The following is a 23,348-nucleotide window of genomic DNA, read 5'->3' on the forward strand; positions in this document are numbered from 1 at the left end:
CTCTGCTGCTTGAGTCAACTTTTATAAACAGGAGGTTTCCTTTTCATTTCACTTGCTGGATCCTAATATAGCTCACAACAAGGAACACAGCTCCCCAAAAGTAATAGTGGTGTGGTGGGCTTTGGCATCTGAGGTTCTTTTATCTGGTTTTCATTACTAGTTTTTAGGTGAGAGAAAATTATTTATGGTGTTCCCACTAATTCAGCAGTTCTTAGGATCCCACTCATACCTCTGAGTAAACTTCTTAAGTACATCACTTGCCCACACCACCTCTGCTGGTCCTTCCTTCCTGCTGACACCCCTCTCCTTGGAAAGGCATCTCCAGCAGCGTGGTCCACAACAGCAGCTCCCTTAGACCTCACCCAGACCACATCCCTGGCTGACTTCTCTCCTGGAAAACCAGCCCTCCCTAGCAGGAAGCCTTTCCCCTGTCTCCTCTGTGTTTCCCCATTTATGTCACCCTTGCCACCCCACCTGTGCAAACAAGGCCGTGACAGCTCGCTCCTCAGTCATCTCTGCTTGCTGACTCAGACTACTCTCACCCTGACACCTGCCTATGCTTCAACAGGACCTCTGCAAACCACATGCCATGAGACTACCAAGAATGTATTTCCTGGGGCCCTGAATTTCTAAACACATCTGATCTGGAACGAGCAGCTGCCCACCAGCCTCCACAGAGCAAATGTCCCACTGCAACCTATGCCAGCACCCCTTAGAAAAGGTCTCACACCAACAGGATCACCAGAGATGTCTCACCTTTTAGAGTAAGCAAAAGTGTAAGCAAAGGGAGGCATAAAGAACAGCTCTGCTCACCAGACACTGCAATGAAGCAGTTTTGTTTCACTGGAAAACCTGTCTTTCAATCTGCAACACAAGAAAAGTCCTTCTTGAAGATGGTTCATGTTCATTCCCACAGAGGCAAAAAAGCTGCTCCTGCAGGCAGACCACTGTGGCTCACAAGGTCATCAGTCCTTGAGGATGTGGCTGTGGCAGAATTAACCACTCCAGAACCAGTCTGAAACAACATAATAATCTAAATTTTTCTGATGCTGGTTAAAAGTGATGGGTGTGTAAAAACTCTGGACTGATGGTTTTACTAATGTAAGCAAGGGAGAAAACCCATTTTGTGACTTATGCCAGATGAACACCATGATGCTGTGAGTCCTTGCAGCCCGGGTCAGCCCTTGCATCCCCAAGCCTCCTCCTGCAAGGGCCCATCAGATCTGCCACATCATCCAGGGGGAAATCCTCTGGGATTTCCTCACAGTGTGCAAAATCAGAGACCATGACGTGCTGGTATCACCAAACACCAGTGCAGTGATGGAGCCTGGACTTCAGCCTCTCCTCTGACATTGGGGTGCCCTGGGACAAGTCATGCTGCCAGCCAGAGGCAGCTGGAGCAGGGATCGTTCAGGCAGCAGCTGTAGGGGATGGGCAGAGGCAGGAGCAGGCGGGGCAGGGCAGAGCACTGGCACAGCACGGAAGGGCTGTCATGTCTGGCCTTGCCTTGCTGTGCCCTGCCCGGCCCAGAGAGGGCTGAGACAAACTGGGATGGAGGGAGGAGGCACTGCCATCCAACTGCAATGAGGGGAATTGCCATTCCCCTCTCTGTCCCCATGCCCAGCCTCTGTGGGATAACTTCTACATGGCATTCCTGATGTTTCTGGGATGGGGGCACTGAAGGTATCAAGCCAGCAGCCAATTACAAAAAATAACTAACCAGAATGTGGTCCAGCATGTCACAGATGTAGATGGGGTCCACAGGACATTGCCAGCTCAGTGTGACAGCTGCACGATCTGATCTCCTCCACTTCCTCAGATCCATGCAAACACACCAGAGACATCTCCCTCGAGGCAGTTATTCCCAGCACTTTATAACCTGTAACAATATCTTGTCCTCCCCAAAATGAGAGGGAACCCAGATGAGGTCTGTCCAAGCCCTCCCCACTGCCACCTTCTCACCAGGCCCTCTTGCTTCTCCAGAGAGCATGTGAGAGAAGATGGAGCTTGAACCTGGGCAGTGAGAAGAAACCCAGGGAACTGAAAGAGAATAAAGGTACCAGGGCATGGCTTGGTCACTGCTCAGCAAGGTGCCACCTCACCCACCTTGGTCAGGCACTGGCTACACTGAGCAGAGAGTATCTGAGCAGGGCATCTCTACTTGGGCTTCAAAATATTGGTATAACAGTTTGGCAACCTGTAAGCCATTATCGTGGTGCCTTGGAGCTGGGTCTGCTCCTCCCTGTAAGAGATTTCTGAGCAGCTACTCAGGGTACTCTTACCTCGTCATCGTCCACTGTCCTCCAGCAGTACCTCTGAAAACCACATGAATGCGAGGCTCATGCTCAACATCACCCCTGAGACACATTTGCACAATGCCCACAAAAAATATCTTAAAAAAAATAAATCTTTATCTTCTGGAAATAAAAATCCTAAAGATAAAATAAAGGACACAGACTTGCTTCCTAATCTAAGCATTTTCACCTCAAAATGGTAAGAGGCTCCATGTCAACCTATAGCCCATGCAAGGTCACAACTGTCCCACCACCCATTGTCTGCTCCCCACAATCCAGCTGAAACCTCAGCCAGATTTCACCAGGTGGGATTTGCTTCACAAAAACATTGGCAAGAAAAAAAAAAATTACATATTTTAGAAAACAAATTCGTTAGTGACAACTGAAGAATGAAAGGTTGAAAGTACACAACTTACATGCAAAAAAAAAAAAAAAATTTACCAGCTGAGATGGGATTAGGTCTGATGCAAGTTAATGAGACCTGTGTGTTTTCTTCTGCTGAGAAAAACAACAGAAATCCAGCTGGAGCTGAAAGACAAGTGTGAATGCAGAAAACAGCCTATCTCTTATCACTGCAATCTGTCCTTAAAAATTTACTTCATTCAGGCCAGGCTCTGGGAGAAAGGACCCAGGAACAACACAGAGCACCCAGATTTGTGGCAGTTCCCAGTAAGTTCAGCTTCTTCATTCAGTTTTGTTTTTTTTTTTTTTTCTTTTCCCAGGAGCCTTATCCTTTTCAACCTGTTTAGTAAAAGATTTTTCCTTACAGGATAAATAAACTCCCCCAGTTCCTCAGGGCTTTCCAGGAAGACAGTGCCACTCCAACAGCATCAGCACCAACAACAGAGTTTGTTTTTAAGCCCTGGAAAACCAGCAGCTTAACATCCATCACAGCCATGGCAGTGGAGCAGTGGATACAAGGAAAAACCATCATCCTTGCCATCTGTGACCCACCACATGCATTTCCAAGTTTCTTTTCCCTTTTTCCCACACCAAACCAGGCTAAGGAGCAAGAGGTGAATCTTGCAACCAAGACACATCACCTTCAATATCCTACCACGAAAAATAAAGTAATACTCAACAGAATTCCCAGGTGTAAGGGGTTACAAATATTCAGACTTTATTATAAATAAGAAATACTGTTTTATACATAAAAACTGCAAGTGTTGCATTTTGTTCACCGCCCCAGACAGCAAGACCACAGATTAAGGCAAAAAAAGCTGGAGTGAAGGCACATACTGAGGGGGCCACAGTCAGGAATAAGGTGATGAAGGGATGTCACATGTCATCCATGACACCCAGCACTCCACCAGCAGCTGTCACATCATCACATTACGTAAAGAAATAACTGGACTTATACAATGAATAATGGCTGTAATGCAGTACTGATTAACAGATTGCTTATAAAGATTTTTTTTTATTTAAAAATAAAATTCTGTTAAAAACAGTTTAAGAAAAAAAAAAAAAAAACAACACCACAAGAGAGCAGGAAACCTTAGGCCTGACATCAGCCAGGGCATGCACACATCTGCTCTTCTCACAGCCTTGGCAGAGGTGATGTGGTCACAGCTATCTTCCCAGAGTGACCCAAGGTCCCTGTGTGTGCAGGCACAGGGAGCTCTCCTCCAGAGGTGTTTCCAGGCAGGAGGCAAATCCCACAGTCATGAAGGGTAGGGATACAAGAGCCATGCAGAGCTTGCTGGGAACAGCAGCACTGTCTGCACCAAGCCTCCTGCCTTGCACAGAGGCACCAAGATGTCCCCAAATGCAGCTCTCTGACCCCCTCAGCGCTGTTCTGGTCTCCCAACAGAGCTACAGCTGCTCCCAGCTCAGCTGCAAAGCCACAGCCCCTGCTCCACTGCTGGCACAGCATCCCAGGGCATAGGGGACACAAACTGGGTGCTGCAGGCACCGTGGGGAGCAGGGCTGGCCTTGGAGACTGGGCTGGAAGCATCCACCCAACAAGCAAAGTGGTTATGGATGGGTGCTGGGGATACAACAGAGGGAAGCAAGCAGGAGCCCAGCTAGGAGAAAGCCCAAGTTTTAAGGGAATGATACAGAGAGAAGCAATACATGATGCACCTGCCCCAATGGCTACAGGGGAAAGCACGTAGAGGAGGCCAGGCTGTGCCACTCTGGAAATCTGGCTGAGTATATTTACACACACATACACACACACGAGAGACTTCCTCACACCATAATCATGATAAAAAAATGGAAAAAAAATCACATTCACACAAAAAACATAAATTTGAAATAATTAATAGCACCAGTGTGTGTCAGATAATAATTTCTTCCCCGCTACGCAAACGTACAAAGTTGCATAGTGTTAAAGGATAGATATATACTGGATCTCAGGGAAAGGGGGAGGGATGCCAGGCTGGAGGCAAGGAGGAAGCTGCAGAGGATGCTCTTGTCAGGGAGCAGGGGGCTCCCTGCTGCTCCCAGCCAGCAGCAGCACTGCCTGGGCTGGGAGCCTGCAGGGAAGCCCTGGACTGGTGGAAAAGGCAGAGCTGCCACCTGAGCCTGGCCTGAGGTCCCTGTGCTGTGGCAGCTTTATGGTGACTGTGAGACTGGGAGGCAAAAAGAAAGGAGGGCACCAGGAAATTCCAGCTCTTCCTCCCAGCTTTGAAACAGGCAAAAGGCCAGAGCAATGGCAGGAGAGATAAAAATCCCACTGTCCTCCTTCAGGAAAAAGATGGGGAGAAAACAGGACCTTTCCATTTCCATTCATGTGCCTCCTTCCTTCCCCACCCAAAGATATTCAGCATGGAGGCCAGTGCAGCTGCCAGAACTCTCTGGAAGGCAGCTCTCCTCTTCAGCAAGACTTGCCCTGCTTCAACAAACTCATCTGTCAGTCTGACATTCCCAGCCCAGAAAAACAGATCCTCTGGAAATTCAGTAGCAACAGATGGGAATGCAGCTCATGGCTTCCACACTCTGGCAGTCTGGACTAGCCAGCAGGTAGCAGCTTTCAGACCAGACCCAAAACTGCTCCACAGAACAGAAGTGGGGCTGGCAAGATCCACCACTCCACCAGTATCCCATCTTCCCAAAGAGCCCTAATCAGAGGCTGCCTTTCTCTCATAGCAATGCATCCTCACAGAAAGCATTTCAGAAAGAGGCTTCAGCTATTTTGCCAAAGGCTACCAACACTGTTGGATTGGCCACTACCTAATGATGAAAAAAATAAATTCACAGGGTTAGAAGTTGGGAAGAAGGATCTGAATTGAGTGCAGCTATACTGGCCATTACAGTAATACTTTGGTAGCCATCCCCTTCCTTCATAGGGATAAAGAGCTCCAGGACTGAGGATTTTACAAAGGGAGAAGACAGGAGAGAAAGTTGTGTTAGTTTTGCCTTGCTGTATACAGCTCACATGGTTATTTCTGAACCACAGTATAAAGAGTCCAGAGCATCTCTCATCCTTGCACTAATCAAAAGGAAACTGTGTCTGAGGAAGGGGCAAAGGTGGAGTGCTCAGGAAAACAATCTATATAAAAAAACCCCTTTGATGCCCAAAGACGGATATTTAATTTGCTTCTCAAAAAAAAAAAACAAACCCCAAAGAAACAAACAAACAAAAAAAAACCCACAAAAAAAAAAAAAACAAACAAAACAAAACAAAACATTAAAAAAAAACCCAACAAAAAAACCCCAAAACTTTCAACTTATCCTGATTTGAAAGGAAACAGTGGCTGCGAGCAGCAGAGTTGGGGATTTGGAGAAGGCAATGTGTGTTAAGGCACTCCATGGCTGAAACACCACTCACCAGGGCGATTCCCCCCACCCCCAGCACACCCTTAGGGCTTCTCAATGGACGGGGTGTTGAAACAGCCAGATGGCAAGGTCTTCCTGATGTCTTCCAGGTTGTTAATGTCCTTCAGGATCTCTTCAATGTCCCTGTTGTAGGCCTGTATGGCATCATCTTGCTTCTTGGCTTCTCTCTCAAGGAAAGACACTTTCTGGTCCAGGTCACTGTCTTTCATCTGGTCTTTGGCACTGTTCAAGGTACCTTCAATTTCATTCAGTTTGTTCAAGTCCACTGTCTCCAGTTGCCCTGAAAAGCCAGAAGCAAACAGTGAAGTGCATTAAAACCTCTATGGCACCCTGGGGGCTCACACAGCTGAGCCCACAGCAGATCTCCAGCAGGGCATCTCCAGCCTCTGAAACTGGACCAACCACATGGGTGACATCTCCACTGCCTCAAGAAGCCTTCAGTTTGCTGAAAACCAACACAGAGCATTGCCAAACAAGCTCTGAGGCTACTTGGGAAAGAAAAATCCCAAAGTCCTTGCCAAATACACACAAACCCCATTTCAAGAGATCAAAAGATTCATCTGGTTCCTCAAACAAAACTGGCAGGAAACCCAGCACACATCAGGAAAAGCATAGAGAACATGGAACATAGTCCTACCTAGCTGATCCAACAGGTCATTAATGACAGTGAGTAGGCTGTTCACAGAGTTCTTCGCTTTTCTTGCATTGTCTTCTGCCTCCTGGGCAGCCTGTGAGGCCTGTAGGATATTAAAAAAAAAATGAAAGCACAAAAAAGGTGTAGGGATTACAAAATTGTTGCCTCTCCTCTGCAGTTAGCACATCACTGCCTTCTCACTCCAGGATAACAATCCTGCACAAAGATCTTTATCACAGGGCTGGGGAGATAATCAGTTTTCTGAGTATTTCAGGATGGGGATCCCTGAGGAAGATTTTGCAGTAAAGGGCAGGATGGAATCAACAGGGCTAAACAGTCAGGTTTTAGCTATAATAAAAGGAAAAGCAGCACTCAAATTCCAGCAGGGAACCTATGCTAATGCACCAGAACTTGTCTCCTTTTCAGTCCCACTTAAAACTTGGAAGAGCCAGAATACTGCCTAGACCCAGCTCTGTCTTTGCACGAGGAGAGCAGGAGGAAAGGCGCCATTGCCAGGACAGCAGGGAGAAGGCAGCTCCTGGCCACTGCTGTCACCTGCCAGCAGTACTCACCTCATTTGCCATCCTCATATCCTGCTCAGCATCAGCCTGCTTCCTCTTCAGCTCCTTCTCTGCATCCTGCAGCTGCTTCATCATGTCATCCACCTCCCTGGCCAGTCCTGTCACATCAGCAAAGGTCTTGTCGGCTTCGGCTCTGGTAGTAGCAGCACTCTGCAGCCAACAGGTGGGAGAGGATGGAAAAAAGAGGTGAATTCAGGGGCAGAACTTCCTTCAATCCTTCTCATCAAAATGCACTGACTTCCTATCTTGCCTTATTTTGCATGTGCAGTGGGGAATAGAGCAGGGAGCACACGGGGCTCACCAGGAAACACTGTAACAAGAGCTCCTGCAATCCCCCAGCAGGATCTCAGGGGAGTGAGCTGCAGCACACCCACCTTCTGAACAGAGCTGGCAATCTTCTCAGCATCATCTGCTCTGGCCTTGGCCTCACGGGCATCAGCAGCAGCGTTGCCCAGTGCCAGCTCTGCCTGCTGAGTCTTGTTGTTGGCCTCTGCAATGGTCTGGCTGATGGCAGGGATCTTCTTCAGCGCCTCCTCGGCCGCCGTCTTGTTATCATTCACCCGCTTGTCAAAGTCTAAGGGGGCAAAGCAGATCCAGGAGAGCCTTGGGATGCTCCTCTGACCAAGCTACCCAAGGCTTTGCTGCCCTCACACTGGAGGGATGAAGAGCAAACTGGGGTCAGCTCTCCCTATTGCACATCTTCTGATGCTAAATAAGGAAGTTAAAAGGTAATTTCCAGTCCCTGAAAAGGCTTATACTTTTTCTTTAAAGAAAAACAAGCCAAAAGAACACACCCTACACTCAGATAAGGGCAATAGCAGGGCCTCTTTAACCAGAATATCCTACTGCCAAGTGACTTGTCACACTGGAATTGAAGGATTCATTCCAAGTGTTTCCTCTTTACCTTTCAGGTTCCTGAGAATGGTATTGGCCTCCTGTAGTGTGCCACTGCTCTTCCGAGCAGCTTCCTCAGCCAGGGCTTTCGCTGCATCTGCTCGAGCCAGGAGCTGGTCTGCAGTCTGAGGAGACAGGACATGTACCAATGCATTCCCACTTTCTGAAGGACAATTGTGCAAGTGTATCAAAAAGCACTGTTAAGCCCCAAACATCAACACCATCCACAACAGCAGTGCTTCCTCTGAGACCAGATAAGTGGGTGTACTTTGGGAATACTGCTCTGAATACAAAGCTGACACCACATCTGGCAAATATCTCCAATTTTCCCACACAGCCTCAAAGCCATTGCTTTTAACCTCTTTCTGCATCTCCTTTTTGGAGCCATTTTTCAGCATTCTTATAATCAGTAAATAACACTAAGATGAAGTAATTTGCATCTGGCCAGTTACTTGTCTTCCTTGTTGTTTTTTTTTTTCCAGGAACAAAAGCCTGCACAAAGTGGAACTGACCTGCTGCTCTGTCTTCCCTTTCTCCAAGAGGTTCTTTACTTCAAGTTCCTTTCCTTTCATATCTTCTCTCAAGTCCTCATAATCCTTTAGCTTCCTGGCAATTAGTTGATCCAGTTCCTCTGCTTCCTTCTTGATCTTATTTGCTCTATTCTGCAGGTGGAAATCACACACAGAGATTCCTGAATGTTAAAGAATTCCTGAACAGGTGGTAAATTTTTCCACTTCTACATTCAAGCCAAGACGTCTGGCAAACATCTCAGATTTCTGTCTTTCAGAAACTGGGGGAGGTGAGGTTTATGTAGGTGGTTTTCTGCATTTATATCTCCTGCATAAATGTTGCAATTGCATAAAAGCTCGATTATGCTTAGATGGACAAGAAGCGTTGTCCACAGAGCGTTCTTATGCAGAGAACATTAGCAGAGCACATGTAAGGCATGCCAGCAACCTAGCAATCCTCAGAAATAGTGCACATGATGGTGCCCACACATACCTCTAGCCCTGTGGAATCCACAGTAGGCAGGCTGGTGAGGTTAGCATATATCTGCAGGGCTCTGTTTCCAGCTTCCTCTGCCTCCGCAAGCACCTTGGTGGCCTGTTTCTCTAGGTCTCGAGAAATATTCCTTGCTTGATTGTACCTAAAAAATCCCAAAGGATCCAGTTATGAAACAGTACATTCTGTAGAACTGAACTTAGGAAGAGAGTGGAGAGGCTAAGAAATCAAAAATCACCTCCCACAAAATCCAAAGCATACAGAGGGTTGCCTTAAGTTTTAAGCACTGCTCTAAAGTCAGGAAATAAAAACAATTTTCTGTTACTGACTCACTTCTGGTTGAGCTCATCAATATCAATTGCAGTTTGGTTTTCTCCAGCCAGGGTTTTCAGCAGCAGTTGATACGCTTCCGTGGAAGTGTCATTTGCAGCCTTGGCTGTGCGAACAATCTCATCAGCTTCCTTTTTGTGCCTGATGACAAAAGAAAAATAATGCCATTAGATTTGTCACCCAATAGTTTTTATCCTCAGTTCTTGATTATATTCTCTCTTACTTTTCCTTCTTTCCTTTTCCCAGATTTACATATGGGAGATGCTGAAACACTAGTAATGGAAGATGGTTGCCATGTCTGTCATCCACATGAGCAGTGTTTGCCCTCAGAGCTACACAGCCACCATCCCACAGCACCAGTCCCTTAAGCAGCAAAGGGTGTGTGTTTCCCAGCCAGCAAATGAAATTCTGCTTCCCCCTTGCAGAGAAGAGCAGAACCCTGACACAGACCACAATGAGTGTGTCTTGCCACAGCCTACCTTTCTGCCAGCTTTCGGGCCTCTTCGGCCAAGTGAGTCATGTTGTTGGGGTCCCCACTTTGCTCTGGAGGTGTAATGGACTGGAAGAGAAAAAGAAAGGAAAAAAAAAAACCCTTAAAGCTCTTTTTTCATATTTTATTTGTATTTGCTTTAAATATTTATTGTCATGATCTAAATGCTTAGAGATGTATCTAGCCTACTTCTCTATATGTTTTTTTCAACTCCATGCAGTTTCCATCACTGTTTACCACTTGAAAAACAACAGTGCTAATATTTATTTAAGACTTTTATGTTGGTTTGGGCTAAGATACTATCTGTGACTGACAGTGGTGAACTCCCTTCACTGATTTCCCATGATCTTGATGCAAATTTGCTGTTTGAGGGAGAGAGCAAGTGGAGAAACACACTGGAGGCCCAAAAGGAAAGGCTCTCAGCCTCCCCAGCTGTGTGGGATCCCAGCACACACTCACCACGTTGTCAGCTGCCATCTTGGCCCTCTCCAGCATATCAGAAGCCATGCTGATCAGGTCCTCAGTGTCCTCCACCCGCACCCGTGCCTGCTCCGCCAGGCTCTCCGTGTCCTGCACTGTGCCCTGGATGTTCCTCAGCCTGTTCAGCTGACTCACTAAGGTGCTGTTGATGTCTTTGAGACGATCCATGAGGCCCTGATCTACGTCTGCAACACAGGACAAAAAAGAGAGGAAGCAAAATTAATTAGAGCGGGAAGAGAAGCTGGAGCAGCAGCTTACCACAGCAGGCACCACATTGGTAGGTTAATCCCCTACTGGAAGGGAACCAGGCAAAGCCATTTCACAAGTCACTTAGCTTGAGATCAAAGTCATGATCAGAATGTGCACCAAACAGGAGAAATGAAAAGCCATTAACTGTTAATAAGACAATCCTGCTGGTTGTTGGAACTGACTCTGATGGGAGATTTTGTGTTCAGAATCACGTTTTACCTCTCATGTTTACCTCTCTCATTGACTTAAAATGACAACAGAGCTGCTCCTCAATAGGTATGAAATGTCTGTTTGGCAAATTCCCTTTAGCTTATCTCCTAGAAATTGAGCAGAGGTGGATGAATAGTGCAGACATACATTTTTCCACACTCAGGGCAATAATGGCTACTCCAAGGAAAGACCTAAGGAGCTCCATATGGAGCAGCCAGGAGCTGTGTAAAATAGCAAACCCACTCCAAACTCTCCTAAACCAAAGGGCTGGCAAAAGCTGTGAGCCTTGGTTTTCACATATGTAGGATTTATAAGGCACCCACACTTCACCAAATTTTTGGACCATCATGTAACTCTCCACAACAGCATCTTAATAATGGAGGCATCACAGCACGGTATGTGCCTCACAACCATGGCAGTAACTTTTGAAAAGCTGAGAGTGTTACCAATGATTAAACTGCAAGCCAAAGCCCACAGAACTCCAAAATTAAGATTGATCAAATACCTTGACCTTGCAGCACATCTTAAGTATTGAACATGAACATTTCACACATTTCAAAAACATACTACCACAGAAAAACAGAAAAAACTTCTTCAGGTGTGCACAGATTTTTGCCAGGGTAGTTTTTGTTGCATTTACCTTGCCCTCTTAGTAAGATAAGAACCTGGAGCTGGGGAAGAGTTTAGAGCACCAGTCTCATGAGGAGCAGCTGAAGGAGCTGGGAGGAGTTGAGCCTGGAGAAAAGGAGGCTCAGGGGGGACCTTCTGTCTATCCACAACTCCCTGACAGGAGGGTGCACCCAGGGTGTCGGGCTCTGCTCCCAAGGAACAGAGACAGGATGAGAGGAAACAGCTTCAAGCTGTGCCTGGGGAGGTTTTGTTTGGATAGTGGGAAAAATTTATTCACTTAAAGGGCTGCCTAGGGAAATGCTGAATCACTGTCCCTGGAGGGATCCTAAAGCTGGGTGGATGTGGCACTTGGGAACATGGGTTAATGGTGACCTTGGCAGTGCTGGGGGGCAGGGAACAGTTGGACTTGATCTTGAGGGTATTTCCAAATAAATGATTCTATGATTCTAAGACAGATCAAAATTCCACCACAAAACCAAATCCATTCCCTCATCTTTCTGCAATCCCCACCCTGCTACCCCCATATGTAGGACTATTATCTAGGCAATAAAAATCTACCTCAGCTAAAGCTAACAAAATCTTAAGCAACCATTCTCACTGGCAGGAATCTTCCCAAGCAAATGCCAGCATTAGATGTGTGTTAGCTTTTTCCCAGCTTCACACAAAGGGGACAAATTTTCCCAAAATGGTCTGAAATCACTGAACCAGCTCCCAGGGGAACATCTTTTACTGCAAAGTCAATAGTCTTCTTCAGGCTTCTCTTTTCCAAAACACACATCATCTTATACATTAAAGAGACCCTAAGGACAAACCACTGTCACAGACATGACAAACATCCTGTGGTAGTGGTGACAACACAAGAATCAATTTGAAACAGAGTTTAACAGGAAAAACAACATTCTTCAGAATATTCTACACTTGATGGTGGAATAATTAAGTTTGCCATCAGGATTTTGAAGCCTTCATTCTGATCACTGATGATCAGATCAACAAGAACTACTTGATCCCAAGATGTCTGAGCAAATTTAAAACATAATAAGTGTACTGGAAAGTTTTCTGCTCGTGTAACAAATAAAACCCTCCTTTGCATCGAGAGAAGAGGGTAATGCATAAAACACTTCCATCCATGCAGACCTAGAGGCAGATCTTTACTTCCATGTACAACAAAGACCACTGGTAGAACAGCATGGATAAAAGCACAGCCACTGTTGTTATGATAACATTCAGTGCTGCCTGAAATTGCTGTCAATCCTGGAGCACAGAACTGGCTAGAAATATAACATGCTGTCTCCAAAGGGAACAGGAACATGAGGCAAAGAACTCATTTAGTTGGTCCATGTCTGATCAGGTCAACTCACCTTTGCTCTTTTGTGCTTCATGGAGCAGCTCTGTAACCTCTCTTTCTGCCTGCTTCAACCGCTCTTCAAAGGCTTCATCAGTTACACCTTCTTCTCTGCTACCCAGATTTGCTATAAGATTTTCCAACTCCTGCAGCCTTTGACGTTGCTCTGCCACCTACATGGGAGGGACAGAGCACAGCTCTGACACAGCAAAGCACCTTGAGCCTCTCTGCTGTCAGCAACCACCAACAGTCACGGGCTGCAATGCTGCACAAGTGGACATGTGCCACCATCTCCAGTGGTACCAAGAGCAGTGTCTGTGGCCTCACCTTGTCTTTCACTAGTCTGTAGCAGGCTGGGCACTCCTGGCAGCCAGGCCAGGATCGGTTGTAGAAGTAGTTCTCCTCGCACTGGTTGCAGCGGCTCCCCACGAAGCCCTCCTTGCACTCACAGTGTCCGTTCTCCCGGCACTGCAGCGACCGCGAGCCCTCGGGATCACAGTCACAGGCTGCAGGGGAGGAAAACCCCAGTCAGACTGCAGAACAGGCACAAATACCCTAAAACTCACAGGACAAGGGGATATGCTTAATATCCTAAAACATCTGCAAGAGCTTTGGGGCACAAACTCACAGCTGGACCTCCCTCCTGATCACAGTGCTTCTACTCACAAGCAGGATCCATCATTCACTGTGTGTGTTCACTGCTGCCATTATCTCTCCCACAAAGCATCATTCTACCATATTGCATTGTAACCAACTGCAGTTAGCTTTCCTGCTCTTCACAGGCAGGGATATTAATAAGGAAAGTTTGGATCAACCTGCTTTGCAATCATTTTTACATGATCAGCTGCTCCTCCAGACAGAACCTGGATACTGAGGCCACCTGCAGTGTAACTGTGCAGGGACACATTAGGAAACAGCGCTGTTGGAGGCCAAGATGCAGAGAATATATTTACACTAAGGAGAAGTAGATATCTACTAATTTGGATATCTAGAAAGTTGGACAAGAAAAAGGTAACAAAAGAAGAAAGGGATAAGCTGTAGTACAGAAATCAAATTATGTCACACACAATGTGGACATAAAAGTGCCAGCTTCTGCTGTGATGAGGAGCAAGGTGACAAAATACCTTCCCAGAGGCAGAAGGAAAGCAAAGGCAGGGCTGGGTGTGCAACATCCTTCCCACCTGCCTCACTGTAGCCCCTCAGACTTACGTTTGCAGCCTTCAGAGCCAAAGCTGAAGTGGTTGGGCTCACACCTGTCACATTGCTGGCCGGTGACGCCTGGCTGGCACTCGCACTGCCCCGTCCGGATGTCACACTGCCCGCTGGTGGAGCCCAGCGCGTGGCAGTTGCACCTGGGGGAGGCAGAACACGTCAGATGTGACACAGAAGGGACAAGTGGGGCCTCTCTGAAGAGCACAGCTCAACATTTGCATTTGCCAAAAGCCACTTTTCTTGCTGTGAAGATGCAGCAGGCAAGGCACTGAGTTTTTGAACCATGCAAGGTCATTGCTGCCTGCACTAAAAAAAGAGCCCAAGAGCCCCTACTACAATCACGAAGTCATGTGGCAGTTTTCTATTTAAAACCCTGATTTAGAGCTCTTTATAAGGCTATTTATAAGTCAGGCTTTTTGTACAGCCTTAGTAGTTGCTCCTTGACCACTGCTCTTCCCCATCCACAGCAGCAGAGGAACACCTGTTACTTGTGACCAACATCACATTCCTGCACAATGTAAGCACAGACCCTCCAAAACCAGGGTCTGTGACACAAGCCAAGCCAAACCTCACCTCTCACAGCCACGTCCACTCTGGAGGTTGAAGAATCCAGGCTCACAGGCACTGCAGTCTCTCCCAGTGACGTGAGACAAGCACTCACACTGCCCAGTCACTTGATTGCAGATTGTCTGCTGATTCACTGTGCCGTAGGGATTGCAGTGACAAGCTGCAAAAATAAAAAGGTATGGAAAAACATGCACAGAGTTAGAAATCCCTTGTGGTGTTGGTACTTACTGTAATGGGCCTCAATCCAAACCACATGGCCACCCAGCCCCTGCATCACACTAAGTGCCCACAAAGATAAGGCTTTTAGCAAGCTCAAACCACCGAATCAGGGTAAAGCCACACATTGCTGCTGACGGGCACAAGTGACAGCCGGACAGCAGCTTCTGGGGACAGAACCATTTTTAAATGCAACCAGAAGCAAGTCTCACCTCTGCACTTGTCCGAGGGGTCAGAGGCCAGGGGGTTCCCAAAGAAGCCATCCTTGCAGCGGTCGCAGTAGAAGCCAGCGGTGTTGTAGATGCACTTGAGGCACTCTCCGGTCTGGCGGTCGCAGTTGCCCACGGCGTTGGGGTCGATGTTGTTGTTGCACTGGCACAGGCGGCACGGCCTCACCGCACCATTCCTGCCCAGCGGGTCTCCGAAATAGGCATCATCACACAGCTCACACCTCTTGCCTGGGACACAACACAGACACGGGTGCTGCAGCAGAAAGCCCTGTGCTGCCATCTCACATGGATCCCCTCTGCCCTCCCTTCTGAAAAGTAAACTCCTCAGCTTCTTCCCTTTCATCCCTCTGCTGGGGCCAGACACAAATCCCTCCCCATCTCTAAATTTAAGCTGATTTTTTGGTGGAACTTTGCATTATGAATGATTTCCATTCTTCCTTCCCCTCTTATCCCTTTAAGCCAAACCAATTTGCTGCAATTTGTTGTTAATTTAAGAATCCCAAGAGGTAGAGTTCCATGGGGCATCACTGCTCCAGGAAGCTCCTCTGCCAATGAGACCTGCCAAACCTCCACAGGCAGCCACTGAAGCATCCAATTCAGCAGCTGCCTACACTTACTGCAGATCTGACCTCCCCAGCCAGTTATGAGTTCCCCTTCTTAGGCAGCTCTTGCACAAACAAACCCCCTTTTCCCTCACATCCCAAAAAGGTGGCATGAGACAGGAGAAACTCCTCTGCAATCACATAGCTACAAGAAAGATCAGCTGCTACAGACACCTGAGCTGAAGGGCCCTGCTTTGGTTCACAATTCAGTGGCACTCACAGGAACCCCCATGAGCTGCTTATGTGCTTGGTCAGAGGCTTTCCTAAGCACTCAAGAATGTACAGGTATTCTGTACTTTGGACTCTGCCATGCCAAGCATGAAATCAGCAGAGAAGCATGAAGGCTGCCAATCATCCTATGGCTTCCTTGCTGCTTGCAGGCAGAACAAAAAATTCTGCTTAACAACTCAGTTACATGCTTGGACTTCACAGCTTATTGCTAAGAAAAAAAGATCAGTATCTGTTCACGTATTTCTCCTTAAAATTGCTGAGCACTAATTTGATCTTCTATTTTTTTGGACAGCATTTCGTGAGTCACTGTAGCCTTTCTGCTCTTCCTAGGAAGCATCCTGTAGAGCCTCATTTGCTGGCAAACTGCACCTTCTAATTTTATTTCAGTCTGACCTGCCTTCCTGGCTCTTTTAAATCTATTTTCTGCCCAACACCATGCCATCATCAGAGCTCTACTGGAAGGCAGCATGTCTCTCATATACAGCACAGAAATGCTCAGACTTTGCAGATCAAACCTTTTGTTCTCAAGAAACAGGCATGAAAAACTTGTGAAACCCCAAGCCTCACACAGGATAGAAAATAGGGCTGAGGAAGGGAGAAGGATTTGAACCAGAAGATGCAGCAGCTTTCACTGTGGATCAGAGAACAAGAACTAGCAGGAGACATTTCCACAAGCATGTGGATGTAGAGAAAAATGTTTTGTGTAGGAACACACCTGTAGTGCCAGCCTGGCAGCTGGTGCACACCACCTCCTTGGTGCGGGGCACGATGGCACAGCTCGAGGTGCCCGGGCACGGGCAGGGCTGGCAGTCCGAGGCTGTGCCAGCCGTGGCATCGCCATAGTACCCATCACTGCACTTTTCACAGTGAGTTCCTGCCGTGTTATCCCTGCAATTGCACATACCTGCAACAGAGAGGGATGTGAGTTTTGCTTCACTGTCCAACCCAGAGGAGAAGCAGCACGCTCCTGCTGCTCCCCGTTTGTCTCTCACCCGTCTCGGGGTCGCAGGTCTCGCTGTGCCCGTTGCACGTGCAGGGCACGCAGGGGCTGTAGGGCCCCAGGCCGGGGCTCTCTCGGCGGTACCCGGAGGTGCAGCGCTCACAGAACTGCCCCTCGTATCCCACTGGGCACGAGCAGCTCTCCACCCAGGCCACAGGCACACCGGGTCCAGGGCGAGCACTTGTGATGGTGACATCATCCAGGTGACCGGCACCTAGAAAGCACCAAGGGAAAACCGTCTGTAACCACAAAGGCTATCATCACCTCTTCTCCAAACACAGCTGAACGAGGGGTATGAGGGGCAGACAGGAGGGTGTTTGCAGTTGGAAAAATGAATCATATGCAAAACCCTCCAGGAAGGTTTAGAGAGATGAGCAAAGATGCACTGGAGCTCACCAAGGGAACATGCAGGGTAGGAAAGCTGAGAATGACAATACAGAGGAGAATCTGAGAACAGCAAGTACAGTCAATTAAAATTAAGTTATATTTTACATGTGTATGGTTTCCATTTCCAAATCAAATACCAAAACCATTCCTGGCTTTCAAGCCAGAACATGTCTCTAACAATTGTAATACACCGTCTGCAAACCACGCCTCGGGACAAACTCGCCAACTATTCCTCTCAAGCCATTCCTTCCTCTGGAATCTCAGCACTTCCCTCCTCTACTCCCAGCCCCTTCCCTGGAGCAAAACAGAGTTCAGATACAGCTGACTTTAAACTTGTATCACTGTGTCTGTACCACTGCAGCAGTTCCAGTGCACTGAGCAGAGCCCCAGTTCCTACATACTAGCAGTGGCTACAGCACTCACAGATGGTTTGCTCCACACCTTTCTACGCCTCCATTTCACAGCTGCACATTCCTCATTATGGGCCACCTCTCTGAAACACTTGCAGTTTTCCCACCTTTCCCAAATGCAAATTCATCCTTTGCATCTTTCTGCAAAAATTCTTCATCACACAGCATTAACTAAGGACCTATTTTTGCTTCTAATTCATGCCAATTTTTATAAATCTTCATTATGAGGAACTTTCACTCAGGTTCTGCACAGGCAGCACTTTAGACCTTGTCCTTCCCATTTGTCATGTAAAGGCAAGACTCAGAAAGAGATGTAACCATTTTCAGTGTAGCCAAACTTAAAGCCAAGTGCTGTAAACTTCCTACATCCTCCTTCAGTACTCTGTACTATGTATTTTTACCCACTGGAGGATAGTGGCTACTCAACAAAGAAAAATTCCCATGTCCAGAGCAAGGAATCAGCAGTTGGTAAGTGTTCGGCATTCAGACATTCAAAGACAACACTTTTCTTTCCCATATCCTCTTCAGGAGGCCTGGGAGAAGATGCTACACAGGAAAACCAGGTGAAAAGCCATTGGCACAAGCTTTGCCAAATAAGCTGCCACAGCTGCTTATGGCTGGGCCCTACAATGAAGCAACCCAAACAAACCAGTTTACCCCCTCTTATGTGACGTTCTGTTCAGTGACTTACTTCTCTCACTGTATGTCCCACGGATCTTGATGGAAGTCAAGTTGTGGAGAAGCTTTTGGAATTCAAATGCTGTAAGAGCAGGCCTCCATGGGTAATCTGCAGCCTCATGGAGCCTGGGGAGAAGAGCCAAGCATGATCAGCACAGTTTGCAGCTAACAGCTGCACCCTCTCAAAAGCTCCCTTTGCAACAGCGCTGTGCTATTGCAACATCACCCACATAAGTTCAAACCCAACGATCTCCGTTTCCTCAAGAGCTCAGAGGCCAAAGACAGCCCAGGCTAGGTGACAGCTGCTCCCACTGTACCTGAAGGTGTAGGTCTGCACATTCTCACTGGGGTAGGAGTTGCCCTGGGCAATGAGAGGCACAGACACTCTCAGCCCAGCCCCTTCCAGCACCAGGTCCTCTGCAGAGAGGCGCGTGTCCCGCCTGTCCACACGGAAGGAGAAGGTCAGGTTTTGCCCATAACTCAAAACCTGGTTGCCCAAGAACTTGCCTGAAAGGGGAAGAAATCCTTACAGTTAGGGGACAGAACACAAAGGGCACAAGCAGCACAGAAAGCCATGCTTTTGGAATGACCTACGTGGTGCAACGAAGTACATGGGGAAGTAGGTGTCAGAGATAACGGAGATATCCTGCGTCTCAGCACTCCACTGCAGCAGGACCTCTGAGCCATCTCGCTGCTCAGCACGCCACTCATCCTCTCCTGAACAATCAGACAGGCAAGAATTAATACCCTTGGAAGATGGAGATTTGCACACACTTCTTGCATCACACTGTTCGTGTCTTAGCTAATCTAATGTGTGTGGGCACTGACAGGCTGCAGAAAGCAGCTGTGCAGAAGAACTCAGATAGTAAACACCACTTCTCCAATTTAAGCCCCTGACTCAAGTGCTGACTTGAAACCTCTGAACTTTGAACTCTCTGATGACTACTAGTCCAAAACCTTCTTTTCTAAAGAGCATAAGCAGAGATAGAAAAACCTGCAGGCCACTACAATTTGTTGAGAGCTACAGCCTTTGTATGAACTGTTCTCCAGTGGAATTTTAATTAAAAAGATGTTATTTTCAGACTATGCAGAATAAAAACACGCGTACACATGAAATTGACTGCATGAAAGGAACAGATTTTTCCTGGGCTTACACTCATAGGAAACACAACTGCATTTTATTCAGAGCCATGTAAACCCCAAATCTGATGTGATTTTGATCCTCTCAATCAGAAAGTCCTGACTTGATTCTAGAACTGAGGAAACTCTGCTTTGTCAGCACACCTCTCAGGACAGAAAAGGTTTCTATTTGCAATTCCCACTTGCACCTGCATGGTGTACAATAGCTGTGTGCCCGAGGCCAGAGCTGTGAATTCATGCCTCCCCATCTGAACAAACAAGCTGCAGACATAGAAACCTCAGCACTTCCAAAAGAGGGATCCTAGCCCTGTCTGCCCAAGGTTTGTGGTCTTGCACAGAAAGGAAGGAGTTGGGGCTTTTTAATAGCTTCTGACTTGAGTCTACAGCCCAATCTGAGATACAAAGGAAAGCTCAGTTTTACCAAACTCGAAATTGGAGGTGATGCTATAGATACTGTAGCCCACAGCACTGGTGCAGACTGAAGAGTGTCCAAAACAGAAGCAGGGGGTACAGCCTCTTGGATTGGAGGACTCCAGATGGAAAAATCCAGGTTTGCATCTGAAGATGTGAAGGAAAGAGAATTAATTTCCCTGATGCTTAACCCCAGGTCCTTGCTCAAATGTTTTTCATTCTTGAAAACAAAGCCATGGGAAGAAAAACTCACCTCTCACAGTGGAACCCTTCCACATTGTCCTTGCACGCACACCGCCCTGTCTCAACATTGCACTCCCCTGTGCTGCCAGCAGCATTGCAAGAACAGGGCCTGGGGGTGTCAGGAGAGTTCAGTAAGAGGCACGCAGAGAAAGCTTTTAAAAAAGCCTAGTTTTCCTCTAGAGAGCTGCAATCCTCCTTACCTGCAGCCAGCTTCGGAGAGAGAGTGGAACCCTGGCTGGCACCGGTCACATTTGTCCCCCATCACTCCGGGCTTGCAGCTGCACTGGCCATAGCTGTCACACTGTGTGCTGAGGGAGCCTGTGGGGACAGCAGGGACAGCCACCTCAGCACACACACCCGGCTCCATCAGCTACTCACACTTCACACAATGGCCAAGAAATAAGGAAGAAGAAAGAGCGAAGCACAGCCTCAAGCTGATGAGTGACAGCTTACCTAAAGACTGCCTCTAGCTCCCAGGGATTTTTCCCTGGCAGCTCTAGACAGTTGAGCTGTTATCTAGTCTTCCCAAATGATATTCAGCCTTTTTTTCCTAACAACTAACCTCTTTATATATAAAATATAATTTTAACTCCAAATTGCCCTCTCCTGCTTCATTCTCAGTGCTACATTTGCATGCCTCCAATTCCACATCTGTTTTACTCTGCAATATGTAATTTCCAAGATTTTATTCCCTGAATCCCTTGTGCTCCCTGTAATCAGCATCTCCCCTTACCCTGACCTCCCCCTTTCACGCTCCAATTTCCTTCCTTGATTCTTAAGCTGTATTTAAAGACTAAACTACCTCTTTGGAACAAGGCTGCATGTGCCACTATGAATCCTAGTAAACTCATGAGCAAAACGCTAATTTTTGGAAGTATGCCTTCCTCAGTACTGCTCTATTCAAGTGGTCTTGCACAAAAAGCAGCAGCAGGTTTCTTTAATCCACAGTGGACAAAATGCTTTCTCCCAAGCATCCATGTAGCTGCCAGCCTCGGAGCTGTCAGCACTGTAAGAGTTAACTAGCAGGAGAAAAATATTTTAATATACAGAAATAGTTGCTTGTTTCCACTTCAATCCACACCAGAAGATTACAGCAAAGTGAAGAGTTATAAGATGATTAGGCTGGACGGGACAGAAGAACTCACAAAACCTTTACCATATACAGCCAAAGTTCAAATCCCCTTTGCAGTCCCACTTAGGATTATTTAGGAAGAAACAGTACTTGATAAAAAATACCAATCCAAACATATCCAGGAGATTGAAATAGACTCTGGGTGTCAGTGAGTCATGGCATACAAGCTAATGGCTAAGTTATAAAGGCTGTCCTTAAAGACCTGAGAAGTCACCTCCCTCCATCTTTTCAACCATCTCCGCTCACACCAACCCACACTCCTCTTAAAATAAGGTCTAACACAAGGACCCAGGAAAGCTGTCAGAAGAAGAAAAGGCCTTTATTGGTCAAAAATTTCACAAGTGAATGACTCCTTGACAAAATTAGATGGGAGATGTACCCTGGCAGATCTCTCCCTGGCTGCTTTTAGGGCATGCTGCAAGCAATGACTTATGTCAGCTTCTCTTTTGAAACCTCACATCATATCTTACTATTTGCTACCCTTTTCCCTCCTTCCACCTTATTGCTGTGGGCTTGGTGTAGTTATGGGATCACTCCTTACAGTTTAAGTGGCTCCCTACACAATAAAAGATATAGTCTCCTGCCACAGTTACCCCCATCCCCATTTATTTTAAAGGAGTTTAACTACACATTTTGAGTTTGTTCTATCTCACCCCACCCTCTTTTGTGTTTAATGTTTCACTGGTTTGTATTTATAGTGCTTGGATACTTGGTAGGAGAAACTGATGCAGCAGCTAAAGTTCACTACAATTTCTCAGCATGAACAACTTCCAGAAATACCCACTCACATCATCTTGGTTATTAAGAATTTAAATGAGTTCTTTAGTACTGGGAGCATCCAGGGTAACACATACACAGTGGGGGAAAAAAAAAAATCTATTTCAGAATAAATTCAAAGGAGTAAGTGCTGCAGAGGTGACCCATCTGCCCTTGCCACCCTAACTCCATTTAGATCCAAGGACAACTTAAACCAAAATACAATCCAATAAACATTTCCTACATGGGAAAAAAGACAAGCAATCCAAACAAGCCCACAACGAGCAGCATGAGGGAGAGCAGAGGTGGGTTCTGTGCTGTCAGTGTGCCAGCAGCAGCGCTCACTCACCGACGGGGTTGCAGCTGCAGGGCAGGCAGCCCTGCTCGCTGGCCAGGCGGTAGAAGCCATGGCGGCAGCGCTCGCAGCGGGGCCCGTCGGTGTTGCCGGCACAGTTGGTGCAGTGCCCGCCGTGGCCCGTGGCGCGGTACAGCTCGGGGTCGAAGTAGCACTCCTGGGAGCGCCCGCTGCACTCACACGCTGCAAAGACACGGCACTGTCAGTGACCAGCCTGTCCCACAGCACACATCCCACCCTCAGTTCAGCTCTGGGCGAGCTGGGGAAGGAGCTTTTTACCACTCCGAGACCAAGATGGCACCATGCTCATCAATGCCCAAAACAAAACCAGCATTTGCTACCCCACTTCTTTCAACATCAGGCTGCCATGTGCAGCCAAAATGTTGTCCTCCCACACAGCAGCACCGATCTCTGTCATGCAAACAAGCATGAAAAGGTAACATGAGGCTGCTCCACGCTGTAATGAGAGCTTCTCCCCCGTATTGCAAATCCCTAGAGAGCGGAACATCCCAACTTCACCAGCCCATTGAGGGAAGCCACAGACAGCTGGGACCTATCTAGACACACAGAGGTCAGACAGGAAGAAAACTTTTCTGTCTCAAAAAGCTTCCCCATAAAGTAAACTACCAGGAGCTGTAGTCTGGAACAAAATAGCAAGCAAATTGGTGTTCTGTGACAGAGACCTGCATCTGCGGTCTGGAAATTAGGTTAAATAATCAACAAGTAACTGTAAAAGCCAATAACCCAAACACAAAAATCAGCTGATGCTAAATGAGGAGCTTTTGAAAGGGCAGTTATACTCCAGCATAGTAAACAGATTTTTTTCCCATGGGCCTCATGAAGTACAAGCCTGTACATTTCT

General features: G+C 47.1%; 1 protein-coding gene across 1 annotated transcript in view; it reads right to left on the reverse strand.

Moving 5' to 3' along the window:
- Nucleotides 1-3,390: 3,390 nt before the first annotated feature.
- Nucleotides 3,391-23,348, reverse strand: part of LAMC1 (laminin subunit gamma 1) — a 67,399-nt gene continuing 47,441 nt past the window's right edge. The window contains exons 5-28 of the mRNA XM_059477740.1: nt 22,481-22,669; nt 20,444-20,561; nt 20,254-20,352; nt 20,011-20,147; nt 19,044-19,166; nt 18,767-18,956; nt 18,463-18,575; nt 16,967-17,188; nt 16,690-16,878; nt 15,124-15,369; nt 14,702-14,855; nt 14,126-14,268; nt 13,244-13,422; nt 12,933-13,089; nt 10,465-10,670; nt 9,995-10,074; nt 9,519-9,656; nt 9,186-9,330; nt 8,696-8,845; nt 8,194-8,308; nt 7,664-7,863; nt 7,281-7,439; nt 6,712-6,811; nt 3,391-6,354 (exon numbers count right to left, since the gene is read on the reverse strand). Of these exons, the coding sequence (XP_059333723.1) occupies nt 6,098-6,354; nt 6,712-6,811; nt 7,281-7,439; nt 7,664-7,863; nt 8,194-8,308; nt 8,696-8,845; nt 9,186-9,330; nt 9,519-9,656; nt 9,995-10,074; nt 10,465-10,670; nt 12,933-13,089; nt 13,244-13,422; nt 14,126-14,268; nt 14,702-14,855; nt 15,124-15,369; nt 16,690-16,878; nt 16,967-17,188; nt 18,463-18,575; nt 18,767-18,956; nt 19,044-19,166; nt 20,011-20,147; nt 20,254-20,352; nt 20,444-20,561; nt 22,481-22,669 (3,809 nt within the window). The 3' untranslated portion in view covers nt 3,391-6,097. The remainder of the gene's footprint in view (nt 6,355-6,711; nt 6,812-7,280; nt 7,440-7,663; nt 7,864-8,193; nt 8,309-8,695; nt 8,846-9,185; nt 9,331-9,518; nt 9,657-9,994; nt 10,075-10,464; nt 10,671-12,932; nt 13,090-13,243; nt 13,423-14,125; nt 14,269-14,701; nt 14,856-15,123; nt 15,370-16,689; nt 16,879-16,966; nt 17,189-18,462; nt 18,576-18,766; nt 18,957-19,043; nt 19,167-20,010; nt 20,148-20,253; nt 20,353-20,443; nt 20,562-22,480; nt 22,670-23,348) is intronic.

This window comes from Ammospiza nelsoni, chromosome 9 (genome assembly GCF_027579445.1).
Source record: "Ammospiza nelsoni isolate bAmmNel1 chromosome 9, bAmmNel1.pri, whole genome shotgun sequence".
NCBI classification, from domain to species: domain Eukaryota; kingdom Metazoa; phylum Chordata; class Aves; order Passeriformes; family Passerellidae; genus Ammospiza; species Ammospiza nelsoni.